The sequence below is a fragment of the Rhinolophus hipposideros genome, assembly GCF_964194185.1.
Source record: "Rhinolophus hipposideros genome assembly, chromosome: 23".
NCBI classification, from domain to species: Eukaryota; Metazoa; Chordata; class Mammalia; order Chiroptera; family Rhinolophidae; genus Rhinolophus; species Rhinolophus hipposideros.
The window spans coordinates 39,182,660-39,205,245 of NC_138069.1; the positions used below are offsets into that span (position 1 = coordinate 39,182,660).

Below are 22,586 nucleotides of genomic sequence, written 5' to 3' on the forward strand. Positions count from 1 at the left end.
GGGCCTCTGGGGGGTCATTCTGTCTCCGGTTCTGAGCAGTGAGGCCAGCTGCATTTCCTACTTTGGGTTCCATGGGGGCACACCTGCTTCCTCCCATCAAACTGCCCCTATATCTCTCTTCCTCTCTGAGCTGGTCGAGTGGGTGTTTGCTCTTTGGTGTCCAGAATTCCTAGGAGAGCAATCCCTTGTCATTGTTCTCTGCCTCCTGCGTCCTTTCTTGGAGGTTTCACACAGGTAAGAGGCCTCTGAAAGCAAAATACAGGTAGCCCTCCCTTTGCAGCCCCTCAGCGCATGAAAAGTCAGTCTAGCAACTTGCAAAATGTTTACCCAGCTTTCACGCTTTCATCTGCAGACCTGCTGTTAGGGACCCGGGTAAGCGGGTGTGGCTCTCGGTCATTCTCACTCAGGACTGTGTCTGTTGCTCATGGCGGTTAAAGGCACTGGGCTCACCGCTATCTTCTGCCCTTCCTCTCCCCCAGGGTTCAGCCCTTCCCTGCCCGGGCCTGCTCCTGCCACGTCCATTTTAGACAGTATCTTAGCATTTTAACGTACAGCCTCTTTGTGTATTCACATTCAGTACCTGCTTGCTGCAGTCCAGAAGAAAAACATAACTTGTATACGATCCTGGGATTTTGTTACACTGTGAACACGAAACATCACTGAGTTCATTACATTTTAAATATTTCCGTACTCCTGTCTCAATTGCTTTACATTACGCAATGACTCTTGGCAGTTTGTTAGGAAGGCATTAGAGATGATTTTAGAGATCTCTGGGGAAAAGGTTAGGAGCACATTGTTATTGCCCCTCCCCCTATAAAATAACGAAACACAGGCTCTGAAAATTCTCTGTTCAACACTCCCAAGAACAGATTAGGTCCATACAACCAAGGAGGCCTGTAGTTAATATCAGAGAGAACATGTGAGGCGAAGAGACAGGCTGGTGTGGGGAGGACGAGGGCTGTCTTCTGCCGGCCCAGAGATGCTGACTTTACATCTGATCACAGCTGCTCTCTCCAGGGCTCATTCCCCACCCCGACTGCAGGGGCAGAGTAGGGACCCACAGAAGCCCACAGTCCTCAACCATCCTTATAGGCTTAGAGATGAGCCCATGAAACATAAGAACATGTTTGCTGGGACTTCAGGGAAGTGACCTTTCAATCCTTCCTGCTGAGTGTGAGCCCAGAGCATTTTGTAATCATGTGGGATCTGAGGACAGAGCCAACACCATGGAAGGAGGAGCGCAGAATAAGAGGAAGGAGCTGGGTGGAAGGCCACAAAGGAAAACCCTGGATCAAGCTGTGCCTGAAGCCCACAACGTTTCTTCTTCAAGGATATTCAGTTGCACCAGCCAAAAAAATCCCTGTTGACTTAAGCCAGTTTGAGTTGGGTTTCTGTCATGTGCAACTGAAGTGTCCTAACTGGCACACAGAGGAAAGGAAGTTCAGGATGAGTCCTGTGTAAGCCTGTGAAGTGACAAGTCCCTCACCACTGTCTCATGGGTTCAGGAAGGAGAACTTGTGGATTCAGGAAGCTGGGCAAGTTCCCATTTACTCCCGAGGCCCATGTTTTCTAAAGGACTTTATTATGTCATACTGGGCCCTGTGACTTTTCATACAGACACACTCGTTTGAGTTGCTGGCTTTTGGTGACGTCAAGATAAAGCTACTGCCCCACAGATTAGAGTTCTTTTACCCCAGTGGGGATGGGTTTACACTGAGCTGTCCACATTTGCCTGGCACCCTATGAGACTGGTGGCGCTCATGGTGGTTGTTCATTTGTTTGTTCATTCGTTGATTCGTTCATTCATTCACCAAACCTGACTGGACACATTTGAATCCTTGAATAAAACATTAAGGAGAGAGAAGATGAAGATATGGTTCCTGTCCTTAGAGTCCCAGTCTAGAGGGGAAGACAGACAAGCAAGCAACTTGAGTAGAGTCAGGACAGAGGGACACACAGAGCTGTGAGGTGCAGAGGAGGCAGCCCTTGCTGGCTGGAGAACAGAGTCAGACCAGGCTTCCTAGAGGATGAGAGTCCTGAAGGGCAGCAGGAGTTACCTGAGCCGACGCGTGGGTTAGGGGGGCACAGGGGTGTGTCCCAGGAGAGGAAGGGCAAACGCAAGGCCTCGGGGGTGAGCATGGTGCCCTCAGAGCTCAGCAGGCATTTCAGGAGCTGAGCTCGGAGATCAAAGTGAGCAAGAGATGTGGGCCTGTCTTCAGAGCGGAATGGCCCCAAGAGCTCTGAACCCGCTCAACAAACTGAGCTCAGCAGCAAACACGATGACGGCTCACAACACAAGTTCAACATCTGCACTCCAAAGCCACAGATTTCCAGATCGCCCTCTATTCTGGAGCAGTCAACAAGCAGCCTTCGTTTGATTTGGAAAAGACTGACTACACAGCGTAAAGCGATGAGGCACATTACTCATGTCGCACCGTGACGGACACCTCTCATTAACACGGCACACTCCACAGATCTGCCTGTCATCCTTGTGCTCGTCCACGCTAATCACTGTATGGCTCCAATTTCAGTACATGTGATGCTAACGTGAGGGCGTGGGTGTCATTTTTAATTCTAGGAAATAAAAAGAATACTGTACGGCCATCGTGTCGGGGCTCGGAAGTCCAATTAAAGTCTTTCCCACGCCGCAGCTCACCGGAGGCCCCAAGTCCTTACCTGGAGGTCAAAGAATTTGCTGTAGCGCCGATAAATGGCCTCAGTGGAGCCACTGGACCACGTGACCCGGATAATGTAGACCTGCAGAGAGGGACAGAGGACACAGGTGTTAATACCAAAGTGGGGGAGGGCACGCTTACCATCTCCAGGACTTAAGAGCAAAGCACAGGGCTCAGAGTCACAAAGTCCTGGTTTGAATCTCAGCTCTTCTGCTGATCGGCTGTGTGACTTGAGACAAGTTACTTGCTCTCTCTGAGCCTCTGCTTCCTCCTCAATAAAATGGGTACAATAACCCTCACCTTTGGGAGTTGTGCCGAGGACTAAGTGAAACCAAGTATGGGAAAGTGTTAGTACCCTGCTCAGCTCAGGAGGTGCTGTGATTTTCAGCAGGGTAAGGATTTCTTGCTCCCCACTCAATTCAGAGAGCCCCGGGGCCGGCTGTTCTACCAGAGTCATTCTTAAAACTTTGACTTGTCAGAAGTCAGAGGGACCTGCAGCTCTTAGCCTCCTTATATTGCTCATAAGCTAAATGCTCACATCACAGCATTTCCTCCAACTAGGACCCGGGCCATTTGCTCCCTCTGAGTGCCAATTTCTCCATCTGAGAGTTGGGCTAACAGCATCTGCTTCATGGGATACTGTGAGGAGCTGGGGAGACTGAGGATGGGAACCACTTTACAAACCACAGGACCATGTTTCCAATTTTTATCACAAGTCACGACACACACAGAAAGTAAAAAATACACTGATGTCATAGTTGGGCAAACGGAGGAGGCAGCACGAGGTCAAGAAGCCCCTGGCTGGGGACTGGCGGCCCTGGACACCACCTGGACACTCAAAGGCTAAGCGATCCGCACAATATAACCCATTCCTGGCTCGCACAAATTATCTGTTGTTATAGGGTAGTTCTGCCAATTAAAACATGAGGACTCAGTGCTGTTAGACGCCATGGGGGCAACAGGCAGGGCTCCTGCCCGCTGTGAGCCGAGCGTTAGCTGGAGAAACAACACATACATGAATGAAGATAACACGTGGGCAGTGGACCTCTGTTACTTTTTGCCCAGTATTGATTAACCTTTCTTCCAACCAGAGCACCTTGACTTTTCTTCTGGGAACCTCCTTCCCCACCTCGGCATAGTCCCTTAGATACAGAGGTGGGTACTGTTCACTATCCATGGTGATTGGTTGAAGAATGAACACATGACCTGTGCAGGGCCAATCAGAGCCAGTGAGAGTCAGCCCTGGGACTTTTGCTCTGACACTCAAGAGGGAGGCCCAGAATATAACACATCAAAGGTCCCCATCACTGGGAGATGTTTAAGCAAAGTTTGAATAACCGTTTAAGACAATACCAATGTGGATTAAAAAACAAGGGGGGAAAAAAGGAAAGATCATCAAAGATTGTATTTTTTCTTTAAACCAACAAAAAGCATACACTCGTAAATGGGAAAAAACTCCGCTTACACAATTCATTCTTGCTCTCTTGTGTACAATTTTTCAAGTTCTGTACGTACAGTACAAAGACTCTGCAGCAGGCCTGATTGGCTTATTGGCATCAACCCCTGAACACAAGTTGGTGTCTGCCTTTTTAGGCACAGATCTAATTTTTAAAGGAGAATTGTCCTAGCACAAAGCTTTGGCCTTGCCCAGGGTTTGGGGGCTGGTGAGAGAGCATGTACACTGGGTTCCAATGCCAGCCCTGCTGCTGGGCGAGTCTCACAAGGTACCAACCTCTCCGGCTGCAGTGTCCTCACTAAAACAGGGACAATAATCTCCCCTGATAATCCACCACAATGACTAACATACGTGGGGCCCTGCCCAACGCCTGGCACACACGAGGTGTGCACAGAGCAGCTGTCCAATATTCCTGCTCACCTGTACCCCCTTTCTCCTTCTTTTTGTAATAGCACCTGATTTCCTTGGAAGACCACCCCTCTACCTCCCCTTGTCTTTGGGATAGGGAGTGGGCACGTGTCCCAGGCCTGGCCAACCAGAGCACTGCTGTCCCTGGCCACACGATGGCTCCCCTGGAGCCAGCATCCTGGACATTTCACTGACACAAACCAAAATCTTCCCTTTCTTGTTTAAGCCAGTTTGAGTTAGTTTCTGTTACTTGTAACCAAAGCAATCCTAACACATCAACCTTGGCGTTTAGATTATATCATAAACCAAGTTAATACTCAGTGGACTGGCATTAAGAAATGAAAACTGGATTTCTTCATGGCAGCACACTCACAACAGCCAAAAGGAGGAACAAGTCCAAGTGTCCACTGATAGATGAGCAGACAATCAAAATGTGGCATATAACATTATGGCATATACCATTATATTCACCCTTAAAAAGGAAGGACATTCCAACACATGGCACAACACGGATGAAGCTTGACAACATTATGCTGAGTGAAATAAGCCAGTCACGAAAACACAAACACTGTATGATTCCACTCATATGAAGCCCTTCGTCAGTTCACAGAGACAGACAGCAGACTGGTGGGTGCCAGGGGCTGGGGGAAGGGAACGGGGAGTTAGTATGTAACGGGCATGGAGTTCCAGTTTGTGAAAATGAAGAGCTCCGGAGGGAGATGGTGGTGACATCTGCACAGCAAAGTGACTCTGCTTAATGCCACTGAACGGTACACTGAGAAACGGCCAAAATGGTAAAATGTATGTTACGTATATTTTATCACAATTTTAAAAAAGGACTAATTTTTTAAAAAGCAGATTTCTTTTAGTGACTTACATAGCTTATGTCATGTTCTCTGGAAATGACACTAAAACTTTTTTCATGGTATAGCCTTCACAACACACGCTGTATATCTGAGAAAGGACTTCTATCTGGAACACATTAAAAAATTTCTCAAAACTCAACAGTAAGGAAACAACCAACCTGGTTACAAGATGGACAAGAGATCTGAACAGACACTTCATCAAAGAGAATATGTGGATAGAAAATAGGTGCAAAAAGATGTTCAACATCGTTAGCCATTAGAGAAAAGCAAATTGTAACTATGTCGAGATATCACCAGGCATCTACTTAGAAAGGCTAAAATAAAACAATACAGACAAAAACAAGTGCTGACAAAAATGTGGGGCTACTGGAACTCTTATACATTGCTGGTGGGAAGGCAAGATGGCACAGCCACTCCGGGAAAGTTCTTGGTGGACACTGAACCGCTGGGTGAAAGGCCACTGGAGAACAGGACAGTCACATGATTGTCTGCCCACGATTCCATTCCCAGCAAAACATGTCCCTTTTCAATGGAGAAACCTGGCAGTCACAACTAACCAAGTGATCAAATAGCATCACCAATAGAAGAACAGTCAGACACTGTGTGGCCCCCAAAGTGACGCAATATTTTCTGGCAAGTACGAGTATTGTCGCCAAAATGTTTAACCTGAAATCAAGCCTCTTGACCTAAGTTTCAATTTATAGGAAATAGACAGAGGAACAAGCTGAATGACACCAGAAGGAAACGATCAGACAAATCCAGAAAGTGGCATGTTCCACAAGTCTACTGAGGGCGTAGCTCAAATGTTACTTCCTCCAGAAAGCCCTCCCTGACTGCTCCCTCCTCACCGATATAAGGTTGGGTCTTCAGACAAATGTCTCCTTGGCACCCACTTCCTCATCACAATCATACTTTACTGCACTGCCTGAGTGTATGCTTTCCCACTATGGTCTAAGTTTCATGACGGCAGGGAACGTGCCTGTCCTGTTCACTGAGTGCTGGGTGTCCGGTGATGAGCACGATGGAAAATCCATGTCTTGTGAGCAAATGAGGAAGAAATCCAGACGCAGGGAGGTCGAGCCCTCGCAGACGGGAGTGCCCATCCTGGGAGACCTGTGGTCTGTGGGAAGGGAGCCTGGCTGTGTCTGTCAGCTCGTCCCACCCCTTTGCCTGTCCCCTCTGCCCACTGTCCTGCTTCATTACCCCTCGCCCCCAACTTATGCCCAGAGGAGCAAGTCTCAGGGAACAGCTGGACTCCCTCCTTCTGGGAATGAGGAAGCACAGAGACCACACTGGCGTCTGAGGGACACAGGGTTTCCTCCTGCTGCCCCACAGGAAGCTTTGAACAGGAACTGGCCACCATCAAAATCCCTTCTTACACAATCTCAGCCGTGGGGCCACTGTGATTCACAAAGTCCAGGCTTTCCAGGCCTGGGTTTCCCACTAGGGCTCAGTGTCACCAGAGCCAGAAATCCTGGGTTACTTTACTTCGTCTCAGTCACTGAGGAGGTGAACTGGTGGCAAGGGGCGAGCGGGTTAGAGGTGGGCCTTGGTCTCTCCCAAATCCCCACAAGCGCAGGCCCGGCTCCCACTTCCCACGCTTTCCCAGAGAAAGACGAGGCTCAGCAATGCAGTGACTTGTCTGAAGTCCCCATGTACGAAGCGCAGAGACTGGCCCAGGTTACGCCCAGCCCCGCCGGCCTAGCTGCACCAGGGGATCCTGCCCCTGCCCCGGCAGCTGGGCCACGGCCTGACTGTGGGCCAGCAGGGTGATGCCCGCGCGTTCTCCTCACTGTTGTGAGCGCCTGCCTGCCGGAAGGCTGTGGAGCGCAGGGGTTAAGACGGCCCGGATTCTGCTGCCATCTCAACTAGCTGGGTGGTCTTGGGAAAATGGCTTAGCCTCTGTGCAACTCAGCTACTCCTCTGTGAAAAACGGGGATCGTAATGGTATCAACCTCAGAGCTGGGGTGACGATTAACCGAGAATATGCATGTAGAGCGCTTAGCACGTGTCTTGCATATGATAAATGTTCCATAAAGAGAAGGTGTCATTATCATCATCGGGACATAAAACTGAGGGAGACCTCGTCTCTGCTCACTGCCTCTACTGACACACCTCCCACAGCCACCCACCTGTCCCCACCACCCCATGTTCCCAGGGCCCTGCCTCTCCCACTGTCTTCTCTGGGCCCCACTGGGGTGCAGAGGTACTGCCCTCCACGGTGCCAGGTATGCAGGCCCCGCTCCTCTGAGCCTGGGGCACAGGTCAGGTCCCCCAGCTGCTGGGTGAGTCAGGGTCCTGTGCTCTCCCCACGGGTGTTTGTGGGGAGGGCGCTCTCGCCTCCTACCCTTGGGCCTCAGACTGGGCCTGTGTGGTGCCAGCTTCAAGTGCCGTGGCCTTTCCTCCTCTATTAGGGTTGGGGACTGTCCCAGAGAGTCCTGGGTCAGTCTGACCTTGCCAGGAGCTGCCCTAGGAGGTCAGAGAACCCAATCTGTTCAAGGATGGGATTAGGTATCCTGTCACCTGGGTCACAGTGACCCTGTTCTCTGAGAACTGCCCTGTCCTGGGGCCTCCAGAAGTCACTTTTCTTCAACTTAGACTGCTTTTAGAAAACAGAAACGAAGCCCTCTGGCAGATGCCTCCAGTTCGTCTGTGGACCCCACACTTGAAAAGCACCACCTGTCCTGCCTGTGCCACGGCCACAGCTGACTGGCCCAGGCAGGCCAATCGGTTGTCTCTCAGGGATCTGGAATTAGACCTAAATACGTCAGCTCCATCCCGAGCCACCACAGCCACACTTTGTGACAGACATTTGGTCTGCAGAGAGGCAGGGAGAACCATGCGTGGCTCCCGCCAGCACTCCAGTTCCTGCTTCCAGGGCCAGCCGGTCCACCGATGGCTTCTACGACACACGACAGGGTCCTGGGCCTTCCCACTAATTCCCCTTTTGGCGCGAAGAGGGTTTTTGTGCAACTAAAAAACATTGTATGATATACAGGGGAAGCTCAGGTACTAGGTAGATAGAAAGAACAGGCTAATACAATGTAACCTCAATCCCCCTCAATTACGTACATTATGTATAAACGTGAGTGTGTGTGTTCACATGCAAGTATCATATGTAGTGGTCACGTTCTATGAAGTCATCGCGAGCACTGAGCCAACACTGGACCACTGCTGCTTCGAGGGGAAGTAGAGGGTTAGGGTCCTGCGAGCCTCTGGCCACGTTTTAGACAACCCATCAATACACAGCCTTGCGTGTTTCTGTTCAGACACCTTATTTCACATACGCTATGAATTCATTCACACTGAACTCGTGGCCAACAGCACCGTAACTCACGCCTGAACGAACCTCCTCTAACATGCGTACTTTCTCCGTAAGGCCCATCCCAGCCCTCCTGAGGTTAGGAACACAGACAGCAGGCACTTCAGTGCCCCCTTTGGGAGCCATTTTAAATGGTGAAATAAATGACCAGCAAACACCACCAAAATGTAAAGAAAAATGTGGTACTAAAGAGAGCATGAAAAACACACTCGCTTAGAGCATAAGAGCTGAAGCAAAAAGGTAGAATGTCACCTCGCTCAACCTCAGCTAGGAACGTGCACATCGGGCGACACAAATTTTTGGCTGCTATGCACATGCCCAGGTCTGCAAGTGACTTTAAAGGTGCTACGAGTATTGATGTTGGATTACAAATAGATTTTAGCAAGTAGACCAGTTCCCAAATATGGAATGTGTGAATCACGCAGACTGACTGTACCGTATATAAATGTGTGTACGTATGTAAGCCAGACACACACACACACAGTTTGCTCTGGGTTGGTAGGAATATGAAGGACTTTTAAAAATTCTGTTCTTGAAGCTCTCTTGTATTTTCCAGATTTTCTACAATGTCTTTTCTTTTATAATCAGAAAACAAAAGGGGTCACTTTCCTAGGAGGACAGGAAGAAACGTGCTGTGGCCTTGACCGCCAGGAGAGCGTCTTCTCATTACCACAGCTCAGTCGTGGGGCCGTCCCTCTGGAACATCCTTCCAGACCAGAGCACCCACTGGGTGCAGGGACAGCTGATGGCATAAGTGGCAGCGTGCGGGTGGGGGGAAGGGGAGTCGGCAGTGAGGCCTCGGCCCGGACCTCAGAGTTAGGGCAAGTTCCCTGCCTCTTTGAGCTTCCACGCTTCTCAGGAAAATGGGGATTAAGGGTGCTTGTCCTTTCTACCTCGTGGGCAATTGTACAAATTGAACGCAATGTACTTTTAGCGCTCCAGAAATGGAATCTGCGTTGGTTAGAATCTCCACTTCTGCCTGGGACCGGAGGGAGAAGGTTGGATCAATGCTGCCTAACCCTTTCACCCTCACCTTCCTTGGAAGGTCCAACCCAGCCCAACGGAGTGGGGGTGCTGGAGGGCCCCCATTGGCACATAGAAATTCAGGTCCCATTTCCAAGTGACAACAGTCAAAGGGGCAGTTCATCCATGAATTAAGGTCTAAACCAGAACAAAGCTCAGCGGACCGTGAGAAACACCAGGGGCCGGGCCTGGGCGAAGCTAAGCAGTGGGCAGAAATGGGGTGCGTGCCCCACGTGCCCCCAGTAGCTCTGGTTACGTGCCATGTCCTGTGCCTGCAGGCCCACTGGCCCCGATCTCTGCCCGTGGCCGCAGCTCTGGGACAGGTCTCAGAATCCATCCCCCAGGCGGGCGCTATAACACAGCTGCTGACCCACCCCGGGCCTCAGGGGCGCTGTGATCTCATATGTCTTCATCATGTGAACTTGAAAACATGAAAAGGTCTTTTTGCTCGTGAATGAAATCTCTGAGGCTCAAGGGAACGTCCTCCAACCTCACTTTGCTCTGCAAAGCTATTTGGTGGGGCTGAAATTCCAAGTTGGTTCGCAATTAGGAGTGGGGCGGCACATCGGTCACCTGTTGCAGCGGCCAGAGGTTTGATTCTGGGGGTTTGGGAGTGGGGGTGGGGAAAGGTCTGGTCCCAGGGCTTTTCAAGATGATAATCTTTCCTTAATCACTGTGTCTCTAGGAGTAAAGGAGCTACCTTTAGGTGATACGGGGACTCAGCACTAAAATATAGGCATACCAGAGTGAGAAAGTTAGTCTCTGCCACTCCCTTCGTACCAGGCTGGCTCAGAAAGCGAGCAAGAATGGCTTTTCAACACCCTCTCCACCACTTGCTGGTCTCTTTTCTTAAAGAAGGGACAGAAGACCTCAGGGCAGGAACACTAGCCAGGAAAAACTTCAACACATTGATTTTCTTTTTCCTTCGTATTTAGTTTCCTATTTCTAGCAAGTGCTATTGGTTTTCCATGTATGGTAGACAGCTCAAGTTTCCCCTTAAAAATAATTTAAGTGAAAAAGTGAGTCCATTTGGAGAAAACTACTGAATTCAGACTATATAGTACAGGGGGTTTGCAGACATGTCAATCACTGTGCTGGTGCCGGGGGTGGGGGGAGGCTCGGGAATGAGGGCGGTACTGTTTTCGTGGAATTCTTTGCCATTCTCACTCCATCTGGAGTTCTGTTGTTTATACGCCAATGAGCCCACAACATTTCTGTAACTGGAAGCCTTTTCTTTCCTGGCTCTGCAATGCTGGGGGCGGCCTGGAATGACCTGGGAGATGGAGCAAAACATCTAAAGAGGGAGCGCCAGTGGGGCACGGGGATTGGGGCTGTTTTCCTGCAGGGGCTGGGAGAAAGGAGCATCAGCAAGACAGAGTGATCCATTAGCAATGTCTGCCATGGGCACCGGATGGCCAATGTGCATGCCCGGCATCCGTGACCTAAACCAACACCTCCCATTTTACAGAGGGGGGTAAGGAGGGGACGAGAGGAGCAGCGATTTGTTCTGAGTTACACTCTCAGCTGCGGCCTCTTTCCAGTTTCATGACAGTGTTCAGATTTCTTTGCGAGATCCTCATGGCCCTCTGGGCCTCCCGCACAATGACTTGCACAGATGACTTTAAATCTGGAGAGTTCTTGGAAGTGATTAGGCCGCCAATCAAACCGGCCGGCAAGAAGCCCCGGGGTCCTGGGGAGGAGGGCAAGTCTCTGGGCTCTCTACCCTGGTTTCCACTGGGCAGTGCCACTTTGAGCTCTTCTGTATATGGAAGAGGGTGTCGCCCTGCAGACCCAATCACCAGACCTTGGGAGTCCGCGCCAGCACAAGGCAGCCATCTGTGGAGCCTCCACACTAGGACTGAGCTCCTCCATTGCCCACAATCCTCCTGGGCCTCCACAGGCGACAGCAGTGGCTTCTAGGACTTTAACATATTTGAAAACCCTGCTCTAGACCATCGCTTATTGTATAGTTGGAATTATGAGGTCAGAGAGGGGAAGGGACTTGCTAAGGCCACACATACAGGGAGGAGAGCTGGAACCAGATGTGAACAGCAGAGCTATTAGGTAGAGGGAGGACAAACTGTCTCTCGTGCAGCACATTGAGGGGCTAGGCTTCGGCTCAGAGGCCACACAGTTTCTGGAGCGGGTCCTTAGCCCAGGACACCGAAAGCTGTCCTGTGCTACAGCCAAAGCAATGGCAGTACAAAAGCACATGCAGCCCTGAAGTCAGCAGCAGTGTTAGTTTCAAGATCCAGATGAGCCCACTTCCCGCAGAGAAGGCTCCCAGGAGTATGTTGCAGGGTGCCCAGAAGTCTACAGGCCCCAGGTGAAAAACAGCCCCTTTCAAAGTTGGGTGCGACCCTGCCCCGTCCCAATCAAGCCCCCACACCGGTTGGGTTTCCAGATTGGCAGGTGCTCGGAGCAGCCTGGTAATAACTGGCAGGGCTCCAGGTCACTTCTCTGGCAACACGCAGCTCTGGCCAATGGGGGAGGAGCACAGTCTAACCGGGAGGCAGAGAAAAAGCAGGCGGGAGGAGAGGGCGAGAGTGAGTCGAGAGCCCTGGCAGTTGGGCGGCTTGGCAGGCTCTGCTCAGGGAAACGTGATTCTGCTGCTCCCCGTGGAGCCCAGAGCGCCCTCTGGTTCCGAGGTGCCGGCCCTCCCCAGCTGTCTGCCCAACACCTGGCCTATGTAGGTCGGCTCCCAACCTCTCCTTAGGATCGCAACAGCCTGTTGTGTTTGATTTCCCAACACCGCAGCCTGGCATTGCCACCGGAAGTGCTGAAGAGCGCGGTTATCCTTTTAGAGAGAGTACATTACAGTTATTCCCAGAGAAACGCAGCCAAATGTCACAACGCCTTTGAGACCTAGGAGGGAACTGAGGGATGACAGAGCCAAGGTGAGGGGGGCCCAAGACAGAATCAGGGCCGGCGTTGGGGCACATGCCGCTACACTGGCCTGTGCGGGGTGCTTTACAAACATAGGGCACAGTCCTCATGAAATGCCTGCCAGGAGGGGGGCCGCCCTGAGGGTGGAGGAGACCCAGCACGTGCTGCCTGAGGTCATGCAGTGGGGAAGCGGGTGACATCAGATTCAATCCCAGCCCCTTCAGCCTCTGGGGTCCCATATCCTTCTCCCAGATCCCCAAGGTCAGGCCTCGGGTGTCCTGGCCCGAGGCCAGCGCTTTCCTGTCCCTACCACAGCGTCAGAAATCACCAAGGGCAGGCACCACCGCAAGCGACACACTGGGGATGGCCGGCTGCCAGTGTTCTTTTTTTTTCAATCTTTTCAATTAAGTGAATGCTTGGAATGGGGCCCAAACACAAGTGCTCGTGCTGTTAGCGGCAGATGAGACGCTCCGGGTTAGGGCTACGTGCTGACGGCTCCTTGTCCACGGGGCACAGCGTGCGTGTGCAGGTGCAGTGGAGCTGAGCTTCTCTGCCAGCACCTGCGCAGAGGGGTGCCAGGCCAGGTGGGCGAGGAGTGCCCTCTCTACAGTGAAAATCCAATCGTGTCTCTCCTCCGTTGGAAACACTTCAGTCGTTCATTCGGCAAATACAGACAGAGCACCTACTGTGCACCAGGCTCCCTTCCAAGGGCTGGGGATATGGCTGAGAATGAGGGAGACAGAAGCCCCTGCCCCTCTGGAGCTATCAGCCTTGTCAGGGAGACAAGGGAGGCATGTCGTGGGCTTAGGGGGCCTCCTCCCACTCCCACCTGGCTGGGCTCCCTGGCCTCCCAGACCTGGCACATGCCACTGCCTCTGGCGGGAACATTTCTCCCTTCACCTGCTTAGCAATTCTTCACATCTCAGGTGTCAGCTTACACTGCTCTTAGGAGGCATTGCTCGGAGTATGCTGCATTATTTGGGTGACTGTCGCCGCCCCTCCCCTGGGAGCCTTTAAGGGGCAGGGGCCAGGTCTGTCTAGTTTGCCACAGTCCTCCCAATGCCTGGTGACATGGGGCTCTCAGGAAATGTCTAGTAGAAGACAAACAGGCAGACAGAGACAGACAGACAGATGGACAAAAAGCCTAGACAGGGCCACACAGTCAGACGTCAAGGTGACCTCACTCAAGGCTCTCTGTGTCGGGAGGGCAACAATGCTCTCGAAATGGCTGAATGAGCAGGTCAACTGCTAAGGGTACTAGAAACAGAACCCGCTTTGTGACAGAGGAGAACGCAGGCATGGGGCCCAATCCTAGAGAAGTCCACGTTTCACCCCAGGGTTTCTCTGAACAGGCAACAGAGAAACAGAGCACAGCACGGAAGCAACTTCAACCCCAAGTGGAAGCATCATTCTGTGGCACGAGGGAATTCTTTGGGGTGATGGAATTGTTCTGTATTCCATCTGTGCTGGTAGTTACAAGATCCTAGGCATGCATCAAAATTCATAGGGTGCTAAACCAAAAAAGGGAATTTTCTTGCATACATGTAAACTGAACATTATAAATAACAATAACTCTTTAATGTCATTCAAAAAAAATAAACAGGATAGGCACTGGCTTTAGAGTAGCTGGGTATGAATCTCAGCTCCATAGCTTGAAGCTGCTGTGTGATGTTGCAGGTCACTTCATGGCTGTGAGCCTCCATTTTCCCATCTGTAAAATGGAGAGAACAATAGTACCTACTACTTTCTACGGTTGGCTGAGGATTAAATGAGCTAATGCACAGCAGGTGCTTGGCCCATTGCCTGACTCCAGGCAGCTGGCAGAGCTATCACTGAGAACCCCATTACAGAGATAAGGCACCGGAGTCTCAGACAGAGTCTGTCTCTCCTCAGATCTTTCGAAGTCAGCTGTGTTAACAGGCAAAGTCAGGAATGTCAGGCTGTGAAACCCGATCAACTGCCCCCTAATTGTGAGCCCACACATATAGTGCTGCCCACCCTTGGAGCCCATCTTCCCCTCACTTCTGGAGTCTTATCCTGATGGCAAGCAGCAGGAACTGCTTCCCGGGCGGGCCAGGCCGAACACCTCCATTCTTCTAGACCAAGACACGGAACTCGTGGAAACACTCGCTGATCCAGGCATGCAGCTCCAGCCCGGACCTCTGGCTGCCAACTCACGGCCTCGCACACATCTGGCCCAAAGCGGCACAGGGAACTTGCCAATGGCAAGCAGAGGTGCTGGCAGCTGGAGCCCAGGCTCAGTTGAAATCAACCTGAAGGCTGGCTTTCTAGGAAAGCCTCCAGGGCAGGCACTTAGGGCTTGTGGAGATCTCCAAGGCTGCCAGGCCTCTAAGGAGCGCAGGGCAATGCAGGAAACAGAGCTGAGAGATTTCAAGTTGGGCCTTTGCCTGTGTTAACAGGGCTGCCTAGAGAGAACTGGACAGCCAACAAGAGCACCCACTGTGTGCAAGGAATACAGGCAGGAGGGGTAAAGCTGCCCCATTAATGAAGAAGAATCAAAATGGGCCACACTGATAGGGCTGATTGGGCACCACGCTAAGTACTTTATATCACAGGATCTTGAGACTCATAAAGGGTAGCTGGCTTGCCCAAGGTCACGTAGCCAGCTTGCAACAGGGCCAAGATCTAACCCAGGGTGTGACATGAGGGTAAAAGCCTAGGATATGTGGTCAGATGGGTCTTGGTTCACACCTAAAGGGCCCAGTACAGTGCCTGGTGCATAGTAGGTACTCAAGAGAGAAGAATTAGTAGTATTCTCTCATAGGCCTCGGTACCCTAAGAAGCACTTACAGCTGCAGTGGGAGCGCAGAGGTGACGAGGGCTAATTCTGCTGGCGGAGCCTGGAGAGACTTCCCAGATGAAAACACAGTCGTGCTGCGTCTGGAGGAATGAGGAGCTCTCCAGCTGAGGAACGTCACCTAGTAACGAGCACTTGCTAATCAACTCTCAGGAAACCCTAGGGAGTGAGGCGCATTATTCACCCCATGTCACAGCAGAGAAAACTGACATTCAGAGAGGTTAGGTCACTGGCTCAAAGCCACACAGCTGGTTAAGGAGGATGCCAACATTTGAGTTTGTTTAACTCTAGAATGCCCGTTCCTAAGCAAGGAAACAAATGAGTTGTATGGATCATAAGCAACTGTGTTCACTTCCTCTGGCTCCCAAGAACAGCAGAGCTCAATTCAAATCCTGCCACCACGACTTACCAGCCAGGTGATTTGGGGCAATAACTCTGTTTTGAAAAGTACATGAGGCCACACGTGTGAAGCCCAGCACAGCGCTGGCGTGTAGTAGGTGCTTTATAATGTGTAGAGTAAATGGCTCAGAAGCCAGTGCATAGCTCTAACCACACTTACAGCCACCCCACCCCCCCCATAGCGGTTCTCAAACCTGGCTGCTCAGCAACCTTGGGGTTGCTTGTTAGAAAAACCAGTTTGACCCTCGCCAGCTCCTCATACTGCCTGGGTTCAAACCTTGGCCCTGCGACTTCCTAATTGCACAGGCCTGGCCAAGTTCTGTCTCAGCCTGTTTCCCCAGCTGTGAAATGGAGGCGACAGGGGTCCTTACCTCACGGGATGAGGGTAAGGACTAACTGACTCAATGCACGCGAAGCCGTAAGCCATCGCACCTGACACAGACAGCACAGTAGGCAGTGACAGTTTGCACCCAGGCCTTGCTGCCTCTACCGCCCGTCGTAACCACTAGGACACAGGGCTCGGTCTGGGGCCGGAAGTCATCACAAGGAACCTGATTGCGTCTCAGTGAAAGGCTGTCAGCAGCCATCACTCCAGAATCACAGGACCTCAGGACTGAGAGGGACCAGGCAGTTATGGCTTCATTCAGGTACACACCCGGCACCTGCTCTGGGTCCGGCCCTGGACAGTGAGGGACCCAGGGCCTGGTGGGACAGACGACTAGACGTTGCATGGGTGCCACGATGGGGTTGGTGCACTGCAAGCCTCAGCCTCCAAGCTGGGCCCTGGCTGAGTAACAGGCAGAAAGAGGCTGTTACTACGATGGGCTTGCATGCTCCCGAAACAACCGCCCCGCCCCCCAAGTCCATGCTGTGTTCCTGAACCACTGGGCTTGGGGACATGAAGGGGGAGAAAAGAACTCGATGAGAACGTAGAGGGACTGAGTGCTCAGACCCTGGGGACAGCTACCTATTACGGCTATCCTTAGGAGGTAGTGGGGCTGCGTCAGTGGGTTCCAATCTTTGTACAGCCAAGGAGCCCCTTTTCCTGCATGAAACCACACGTGGTTCCCAAGGGCCAGGTGCTATGGGCAGCCTTGGCCACCCTGGCACCCATGCCCTGCCGGGCTCCTCATGTGGCAGAGGCTCTTTCTCCAGCCACAGTTTGAGCCTCCCATGTGGACTTTGCTGCCAGCTTCTCGTGCTTCAAACGTAAGTCTACAAGACAGAAAAAAGGGAGCAAGAGAAGCAGCGTCCCTACCCTCTGCTCCCGCCTGGAAGCTTTCCTGACTCGCCATCCTACCCTGTCCTCTCCTCTCTACAGAAACCTAGGATACACATAAAAGTATAATACAACTTAAAACAATGTAATTGCTCACAACCACCAACATGTGCACGTGCTTCCGTCCCATCAGGCTACCCTGCTTCCATTCTACAGGACGGCCCTGGGAGCTCGAGTAACCTGGTCAGCCCGGCTGGTAAGCAGCAGCCCGAGCTCGTAACTGCACATTTTCACCAGCAGAGACGATGCTTTGGACATATTTTCTTCCCAGGCCTATTTCCTATACATTGAAGTATTTTTCAAAATTAAGATGCCATTGTCTATACGATTTTTCTTTTTCCCTTGCGTTATATAGTGAGGATTTCCCCATTTCATTAAAAATTCTTTGCATAAACCATTTTTAAAGGATCCTTAACAGTCCACCATAAGGCTGTATGTCCCTTATTTAATCATGCCTCCAATGACAAACGTAGGCTATTTCCAACATTGTTTAACTACCACACTGCTAAATATCCAAATATATAATTCCAGGGAACACTGCTCTAAATCTGAGGGGGCATATCCCGGGCCAGTCCGGTTAGAGTACGTTTCTCAATGTGTGGGCATTCCAGACTGCCTGTGTCAGACCACCTGGGGCTGCTTAGTAAACATACACGTTACTAGTCAGGTAAGCTGGTACATACTAAGAGGTACCTGTTTATTCAGCACTTCTGTGTGCCAGGCACTGCTCTAAACCCTTTATATGGCATAACCCACAGTAGGTATAATTCTCAGAGAAGAAACTGAGGTACAGAGAAGTTAAGTCACTTACTATACAGGTCACACGCTCTGCCGGTCAAACCCATGCCATCTGGTTCCAAGCCCAAATTCTGGAACTTCTATCCCAAAGTCTCATCTTTTTTCTCCACCACAGGCCCTTCTGTGTAACCTGATGAAACCTATGGATCCTTTCTCAGAAGGACTTAAAATGAATAAAATAAAGCACATGGGATTCCAAATGTAACTCATTGTACTGAATTATAATAAAAATGTTTCAAAAAATAAAATCATAAATCTATGTACACTTCTATTAACCCAATAAATAACAAAATCTCGAGGTGGGTTAAATACCACCACACTTCTGAGGTAGTGATGAATGTAAATGATCTGTGGGAATCTATACAACAACTGTAAAATGACATGAAAATATCGGTGAATTTCTACTGGTGACAGTCACAGGTATCACTACTATCACTGAGGGTTGTTGCCTTCATTTATAATGAAGGGAATGCGAAATTATTGTTGGAGGTTAGACTAAAGATGTACTTTCCAGGGCCGGCCCGGTGGCTCAGGCGGTTAGAGCTCCGTGCTCCTAACTCCGAAGGCTACCGGTTCGATTCCCACATGGGCCAGTGGGCTCTCAACCACAACGTTGCCAGTTCAACTCCTCGAGTCCCTCAAGGGATGGTGGGCTCTGCCCCCTGCAACTAAGATTGAACACGGCAATTGAGCTGAGCTGCTGCTGAGCTGCTGCTGCTGAGCTCCCAGATGGCTCAGTTGGTTGGAGTGCATCCTATCAACCACAAGGTTGCTGGTTCGATTCCCCCAAGGATGGTGGGCTGCGCCCCCTGCAACTAGCAACGGCAACTGGACCTGGAGCTGAGCTGCGCCTTCCACAACTAAGACTGAAAGGACAACAACTTGACTTGGAAAAAGTCCTGGAAGTACACACTGTTCCCCAATAAAGTCCTGTTCCCCTTCCCCAATAAAAAAAAGATGTACTTTCCTGTCTTCCAAGTTCAAGGACCCTCTGAATTCTACCCATATGAGGAACATCTCTGCTAGTCAGCTTTCCCCGTCCCAGCACACCCATCTCCTTTTGACCCCAGCTCACCCCAAGCGTCAGACCCCTTCCCTGTCCCCAAAGCCCCACACCAGGCCCTGTACCCCACACCAGGCCATGTCACAACCCTTGTGCTGTGGCGACACGTTCTAAACAGATGGTGACCTCTGCGAGGACAAAGGCTGCCTGGTCATCTCAGCCTCTCTCCGGCTCAGGGCCAGGCCTGGCCCAGGGCAGACAACCCACATCTGTGCAATTGACTGGCAGCCAAGGGTGGCCCGAAGCCACAAGCTGACGATTCACACCTTGGCTGGGAAGGAGGAAATGGTGACGCCACCGCGTGGGTTTCTAGCTTTCTTTGCCAGAGCAGTAAGTTTGGGGGGAGGAGAGGTACGGGTCGATGCAATTCGGCCTAATTGAGCAGAATAGAAAATATTATCCTTATATGCTTTAAGGCAATGTTTCCCTTGGAATCTGAGGGTGAGGTGACTACCATATTTATAGTCAACAGGCAGCAGAGCCAAGTGTGATCCTGGGCAAATTATTTCACCTTTCTATGCCTCAGTCTCCACATGTATGAAATGGGCTAATAACAGTACCCACATAGCAGACATCTGTTGTTTCCGCCCACCCTGGCTCCATGCCCCCTTCTTCTAGCTGCAGCACCCTGAATCTCCTACAAGGACAATCCCTCCTTCCTGCTACTTGGACTGTCAACCACAATATCCCACCCTTTCCTGACCCCGGAATGGTCAGGTGATCTGGCTGGGCCAATCAGATTTTGCTCTTCCTGAAACTAGACTCATGAGTGGCCATAAGGACTGGGGGATGGAGCAGCAGCCTGCCTCTGGTGATGCTGATGCCTCCTAGGACTTCTACTCTCTGGATGGTGCCAGATGCCGGGTCCTTCCCGTGACTAGGTGGAGAGTTTCCCTTCGATTCTGTCAGAGCTGTCTTTCCAGTACATTCCCTACGGCTTCAATTAGCCGGGTCTGTCTCTGTCACGTGCAACCCAAGAATCCTGATTAATACTCCTTGTATCACAGAGCTGCTGAGTGGACTTGAGCACATAATAAGCACTCAGACAAAGGATAGCTATTCGATGATAAGAATAATTAATAATAATAACAAACTTATTTATAAGCCTTGAGAACAAAAGAAGTCTGGAATAATACCTCCCAAACTTCAGAGTCCCTACTGGCTTTCACAGTCCCCTCTCCTAGTCCCCAACCCTCTCTCCTCCTCTCACTCCATGGTTTTGTCTACACACAGCACGCCTTGTAGAGAGGTGCTCTCTCCCTTCAGCCTCCCAGGTTTGTCTGTGCTCTGCCTCCTCCGCTTTCCTGTGAAAGGCCTTCCTACCCACCCATCAGGCTGGAGGAGTACGTCTGAGTACCAGCCCCCGCCAACTACTCCACGGACTTCCAGCGTGGACACCTCTGGGCCTGCGCCGGCTCCTCAGCCCGTGTGTACTGAGGGTGGGGTCCACGCCTTATATTGTTTTATGGTTCAGATCCTTCTGGCCCACACCTGTCAAGCTTCACCTCCATCACTCAAATCTCTCCTGCTTTTTTCAAACATGCCACATGCCAGAGTGTGTACTCTTTGCCCTCCTGTTCTCTCTGCTTGAAATTCCTTCACCGTCCTCCACGTGGCAACATCGCTTCTCTGCTTTGTGATCTGTGTGGGTCATCTCCGCTGCACTGTCTTCTCGCAGTCCTACTTCCCAGAACCAAGGGCAACAGGCCTCTGCTCACTCCCCACGTTCTAGACTAGCCCTGAAAAGCCCCATCTACCTGTCTCTCTCAGGCCACTGACCCTGAGGTCTCAGGTGTGCGTGTCTATATAGCACCCCTGTCCTCAAAAGTACCTGGCCCTGGAGGGACTTACATTTGTGCAGTGAATCCTCAAGAAACATTGTGGTTTTTCTTCTCCCAAGAAACATTGCTGATATGAAAAAGTAGAAAGGTTTCTTGGTGGCTGTTTTTTTGAAAGTGATAGTTCTGGCACCATTCCCAGATAAAGTACAGGAAGCCCAGTAACATCTGAATTTCAAATATACAATGAATAATGTTTTAGTGTAACTGTGTCCCTAATATTGCATGTTGATCTGAAATTCAAATTTAACTGGGCAGCCTGCACCTCCGCTTAGTAAGCTCCGCAACCCTCACTCTGGGATGGCCTGAGCGCGGCTGCAGAAGCCGCTCTGTGGGCTCTGTCCACATGACAGGAGACATGTACCTCTAGTCCCTTTGCCCTGCACCTCTTGAAGGCGGCCCTGGGCGTGGGCTCACCACCCACCTGCAGGCCTGCATCTGTACCAGCAAGGATGGGGAGACAACGCCCTGCCATTTGGAGAATGGGGCGGAGGATCAATGGCTGTGCAAAGTTTGGCCCTTGGGGCTCCTGGCAGAAGCAGAGTCCCAGAGGCATGAGCCACACCAGCCCCTCCCTGCCCACTGCCGGAAACACCGAGTCTCCTGAATCTATCACATCAGCCCGTCCCCACGTCATGGCAAGGTACAGGGATGCCAGCTCCACCCAGGGTCTCCCTGACCCGACCATAGGGCCCCGGCTTCTGGGCATGACCCCAGGCCAGGAGATCCAAAGACAACCGTCCCAGCAGAACCCTTTCCGAGGTATTCTGCACAAAATCTCATTTAATTTCCCCAACAAAGCTGCTCACTTCCCACAGAAGTCTCAGGGCCAATAATGAGTGAATGGCAGAACCAGACTAGAGCCCAGTCTCTAAGTACAGAAACCACGCTCACAACCCTCCAACCATCTGGCCTTTTTAATAAGCCCGTTTTCGGTCCTTGGGCCACAGAAGGTGCTCACAGTTCATGGCCTGCACCCATCAGGCTAAGAGGATGCTTGGTCTGTCCTGCAGCTGCAGTGACCCACAGCTAGCCTTCCTCTGCAGGGAGGAGGAGAAAACTGAGTCCTGCAAAGCAAGACCCTCCCTGCAACCACAGCTCTTTCTCCTAGGAAAGCAGCAGGCACAATCTGCGACGAGAAGGACAATGAACGGTGTGCCCCCCCCCCCACCCGACCCCGGGTCCCTGTATGGCAGCATGATAACTGTGCTGCTTGCTGATTCCCATGCACATCTGGTGGGTGACAAGCGGATGTATGAAATGCCCCGGGGAGCGGGCTGCAGGGCACAGCTCTAACCTGGATGATCTTTCGGGTGCCCCTGTGACCGTGGGGTGCAGACCACAGAAACCAGAGCTGCGATTCTTTCCAACCCTACTGAGCTGTAAACGCTATGGGACAGGTCCCGGATCCACTGAGCAAGGAACATTTTAACTAGAGAATCATCTGCTCAGGCCTTCCCTTGTGGTATTCTAAACTCAGCTCTGTCTACTTCTTGGGCTCTTGGACTGGAAACCCACACCCAGAGACCTCCCTCCGCGCAGGATGGGGGCAGAGCCTTGGAGGCGGGTGCCTCCCTCGGGAGGACAGGCTCTCTGAGCAGCTGGAGAACCCCAGCACTTCAGGATAGGCTGGGCGGCAGGATATGGAACCCGGCTGGAGCCACCACAGCCTGGCATTGCTTTTTCAGGCATTCGCCGCTTTTTTATTTTGACTAAAAACAGGAATATGTGTTCACTGCAGAACATTTGGAAAAC

The 22,586-nt window shown here is 51.4% G+C and overlaps 1 protein-coding gene across 2 annotated transcripts in view; it reads right to left on the reverse strand.

Moving 5' to 3' along the window:
- Nucleotides 1-22,586, reverse strand: part of SH3PXD2B (SH3 and PX domains 2B) — an 86,293-nt gene that overhangs the window by 56,383 nt on the left and 7,324 nt on the right. For both annotated transcript variants that reach the window (XM_081035505.1, XM_081035504.1), the window contains exon 2: nucleotides 2,677-2,757. In XM_081035505.1, the coding sequence (XP_080891631.1) occupies nucleotides 2,677-2,757 (81 nt within the window). The remainder of the gene's footprint in view (nucleotides 1-2,676; nucleotides 2,758-22,586) is intronic.